This window comes from Protobothrops mucrosquamatus, unplaced genomic scaffold (genome assembly GCF_001527695.2).
Source record: "Protobothrops mucrosquamatus isolate PMUCROS unplaced genomic scaffold, P.Mucros_1.0 scaffold5938, whole genome shotgun sequence".
Lineage (NCBI taxonomy): Eukaryota > Metazoa > Chordata > Lepidosauria > Squamata > Viperidae > Protobothrops > Protobothrops mucrosquamatus.
In genome coordinates, this window is record NW_015391777.1 from 1 (window position 1) to 4,681 (window position 4,681).

General features: G+C 42.7%; 1 protein-coding gene across 1 annotated transcript in view; it reads right to left on the bottom strand.

Annotated features, from left to right (window-relative positions):
- Nucleotides 1–2,132: 2,132 nt before the first annotated feature.
- The window catches only part of LOC107300016 (RUS1 family protein C16orf58 homolog), a 22,280-nt gene continuing 19,731 nt past the window's right edge, over nt 2,133–4,681 (bottom strand). Inside the window, exons 14-15 of the mRNA XM_029286921.1 lie at nt 4,140–4,217; nt 2,133–2,310 (exon numbers count right to left, since the gene is read on the bottom strand). Of these exons, the coding sequence (XP_029142754.1) occupies nt 2,216–2,310; nt 4,140–4,217 (173 nt within the window). The 3' untranslated portion in view covers nt 2,133–2,215. The remainder of the gene's footprint in view (nt 2,311–4,139; nt 4,218–4,681) is intronic.

A 4,681-nucleotide genomic window follows, 5' to 3' on the forward strand; every position in this document is an offset into this window, starting at 1 on the left:
CCTTTATTACTTATATAGCAATAAAGGCAGGATACAAATTAAATAAATAAAATAGGAGTCCTTTTTCCTTTGAGGTAGGCTGGGTGGGAGAGCATGACCGGTCCAAAAATCACCTAGTGAGGGTAGACCTGAATCTGGGTCTCCCCAATGCCAGTCCAACCCCTTAACCACTACACCACACTAGTTCTTACATGGTATTATTTGGGAAGCAAGATGCAGCCTTTCTAAAATACACATCCAAACAATTGTAGTGTGTCCCCAAATCATCAAATTTTCTTAAGTGTGTTTGTGTGTGAGACTTTCCTTTTGAGTTTGCCCTTGTCACAATTTCACAATCATCACAATGTTTTGAGAGAACTCTTAACCTCAGATACCTCTTCCCTCTCCACCCAGATCCCAAAACAATGACCTCCTGTGGCCGGCTACGCCAAGGCCTGGACTGGTTTTGTGGAATGAATTCCGGCAGCCCAAAGGAGCCAGAACTGAACCCAGAAGAGAAGGACGAGGATCTCCAGCATCTGGCAGGCATCACAAAGCACACGCTGTGGAAACAGGTGGTCAACACCAACGCTATGATCATGATGGCTCTTGCCATCTTCATGTGGGGCTACTATGCCTGAGGATCCTCACCAGCTCCATAGAATATGTTACTCACCAACCCCTCCAGCTACATCCCATCAACCCATCAGCCCCAGAGGAACAACAGGAGCAAAAAGATGGAATCAGAAATAGGAGGGACTTCACAACTGTCATCTGAGTCACCTGCCATCATCCAAGTTCCAAAGATCTAACTACGACATCCAAGTCAACATCCATCAAAACTCATCACAACTAACTCTTTGGAAGGTAATTTTAAGTTATATTACATCATGAAAGAGACAAGCCACTCAAAACTGTTAACAGCTGGAATTAGGGAGAAACTCATCCTTCTTAAGTGTCGAGATGATAAGGAATGTTCAGTTTTCACAGTCTTAGAAACCATGTTAGGCAGGAAACACCAAGGCCACGTGCTAAATTCCAAATTAAACTGATTTATTGGTTGTGCCTATGCATGGGAATCTAGTCAACTATGAGTTAGCACCATTTTGGTGCTAGATAAGGGTTGATGGGATTCAAGAGGGGTTAGATTCAGTCTGTTTGTGGATATGTAACGACTCTAGGCCGATTTTGACTCCATTCCCCCAGGCTCTGTCTTCTACAACATTTTCTTCCTTATTGTAATTTCACAACTGGTCACCTAAACTATCTCTAATTATGATTATATATAATTTTCCAGACTGCATGTTTATCATGATATGCTTGCCTCAATGTCCCTCACAAATATTTATGCTCCCCAACTTTATGCACCTCCCATGTTCCCCACTTATTCCACTCTTCAACATTGCGTCATATTCCAATTCATCCCTTTCAAATTTTTGGAAAAAAGAGAGAGAAGAGACAGAGAGACAAAAAGAAAACAAACTGTATATTCGGAATAGGGAAGAAAACAAACGAATCATAGCATCCGTGTATACTAGACAGGAGACAAGGGAACAGACATGAAAGAACGTGGATATACTTCTCTTTGGGGTACAAAATCAAATTTGTGAGGTAAAAATTTTTGTAAACAAAAAGAAGACTTCCCCATACTGAACAAGGCACATACTGGATACCGGCTTAGAAAGGCAAAATCAAGGCGTACACATAGTCCTCATTTAGCAACTGCCTCAGACAGTGACCATTTGCAGTTACAATAGGGATGCAAAAGTAACTTTGCAACCGAGCCTCGCATTTATGACCTTTGCAGGTCTGTAAAGCAAAGAAAAGCTGAGGTAAGATCATAAGCACAGTTGTAATTTATTTAACAGCCACTCCAATTAACGACCAAGTTGTCAGTCCCTACTGTGGTTGCTAAATGAGGATTACCTATCCAATTAAATACACATCTCTTAGTCTTGCAGGGATGCTATGAAGGTATACATTAGCTTTACCCCCCCAAAGGCAAAATATATAAACACTTCATCACATTTAAAAAAAATAATTGGAAAGAAATGAAATCTTATGTTGTCAGCACCTCATCTTTATTTTACAGTTAAGGAGTGGTAAACTGAGGCAAGGCAAATCCAAATCTACAGTTGCTTTTATAAAAGATGACCCCCAAGGAAACCAGGATCCCCTCCTTTTCTATGATTGAATAAATCAGGTTCTTGGAATAAAAATTCTTCCAGAATCAGAATCAGAGCATTTTCTTCTCAGCGCTGAGCCACTCCATCCGCCATTCCTCGGGGCCCAGGAGGTTTCGACTGGTTACCCATCCAGCGGATGTCAGTCCTTGGAAGCACAAGAGAACCCAAAGTGAACAGAAAGGATTGGGTATATCTATAAACACCGCACCCTAACCTCAGTTTCTATCTTTCTGGGCAACGTACAAGAGATACAAGTGTAAACAGCATTAGAAATTCAAAACTACAGTAGTCCTCACTTACCCATTGCAATAGGATCTGAGACTCCGTCGCAAAGTGACTAGATTGTTAACTGAAAAATCATGTGACTGTCTTTGAATTACAATGCAAGATTGTCCATGGGGATTCTCAGTCATCCAGGTCATGGTTGTTCCAAAAGTGCTTTTTCAAAAGGCAACTGGACTTTGTTTTTCTCTGAGGATGTTTTGCTTCTCATCCAAGAAGCTTCTTCAGCTCTGACCTTGGATGAGAAGCGAAACGTCCTCAAGGAAAAACGAAGTCCAGTTGCCTTTTGAAAAAAGCACTTTTGGGACAACGGGAGTTTGTCATTTCTGGCTGTGGCCATTAAGTGAATCACCAGAGGTTGCGAAGTACAATGTCACACTGTGACTTGTGACTTCCGCCAGCTTCTCCGTTGACTCTGTCAGAAGCCAGCAATGAAGGTCACAAATGACATTGACATGAACCCAGCATGTCTGCAGTTTTGAGGACCTATCGTTAAGTCTTCTTGTTCAGCACCATCATAAAGTCAAACAGTCACCGAACAAAGGGTGAGTAAGTGAAGACTTCCTATATCTGGTTTAATTTAAAAAAAAAAAAATTGGGCAGAGCTGCGACTGACACTCAGAAGCACTCCCAGAGTGCTGGGAAAAGCTTTGAACAAGGATGATTTCGTATCTTCAAAGGACTCTGGAATCTTTTGTTGCTCTTTAGGGCTGCATTAATCAGCTTTTCTCAACCTTGGCTACTTGCAGATGCGTGGACTTCAACTCCCAGAATTCCGTAATGGCTGAGGAATTATGGGGGGTGAAGTCCACACAACTTCAAGTGGCCAAGGTTGACAAAAACTGATTTAAATCTTTCCCTTGTAGTCAGCATTGGGGAGGTGGGAATGGCAGTGTGACCTCAGAGGTCATGTAAGACACTTTTGTGGCTGCTGGAGGCTACTCTGATCACCTGCTAAAAGCTGAGGGCATCATTTCCCGCTATTTTGAGGTGGAAAACACACGAGAGCTACTAAAACAGGCATTATCATAATTAAAGAGCAAACACACACACCCCAAATTCCCATTGATCATGGTTCCATCCACATGAATATGACCCTATCCCAGGGGTAGGCAACCTTGGCTCTTTTATGACTCGTGGACTTCAATTCCCAGAATTCCTGAGCCAGCCATGCTGAGGGGAAAGGGAGAGTTTCCAAGCTGAGCCATGCTGGCTCAGGAATTCTGGGAGTTGAAGTCCACGAGTCATGAAAGAGCCAAGGTTGCCCACCCCTGTCCTATGCTCTTGAGACCCTCAGCCCCCTCCCCTCCCCAATATGAGTGGTCCCTGGCCATCCATACAATGCCAATATACAGTTATACAATTGAACTGTATAACTGAACATCAAAAAAGCATTTAAAGGTGTAAACCAGGGGTAATCAACCTTGGCTCTTTTATGACTTGTGGACTTCAACTCCCAGAATTCGTGAGCCAGCATGGCTCAGCTTGGAAACCTCTCCCTTTCCCCTCAGCATGGCTGGCTCAGGAATTCTGGGAGTTGAAGTCCACGAGTCATAAAAGAGCCAAGGTTGACTACCCCTGGTGTAGACTGACTTCATGGACAGAACCTCTTGAAAAGTGAGATTTGAGCTTGCTTGGTGCTGAATCCAGGATTTAAACGAAAACTCAAGTTTCTAAATTTCCACCACGCACCTGCCAGGAATTTGGGAAATATCCTATCTAAGAACTGATGCATTTCGGAATTTATCCTGGGATCCTCTTTACCGGATTCTGAAAAGCAGGAAAAGGAAGAAAAAACATGAGGAAGAGCCTGCAAGGCAGATTTGTGCTTGCCAAAAAGGAGAGAAAATGGGGGTGGGGGGACCCTTTGTAAATGGAAGAGAAGCAAAGTTTGAGTCCCTGGAAGGATAAATGCAAAGGAGATTAATTCACAAACAAGATACAAGTTGGGTTGCCAGGAACTGTATAACTTTTTCCAAATGCTGCCGGAGAGAGAATGAGAACATAAGCAGGACGTTTATAGGCTAGTCCTCAATGTGTTGGAAACGTGATTAAAATACCAACAAAATTGGATTGGTAAGAAAAAGAGTTTATTCTGCAGAAAATAGAAAAGCAGTTTGCAAAGTGCGGTGGATCCTGGTGAGAGACTTCAACAGGAAGTTCTAATCCCAGAGACCACACCAAAATATTCAAACTCACAACATTATATACACTCCTATCGCGACGCCCCCATC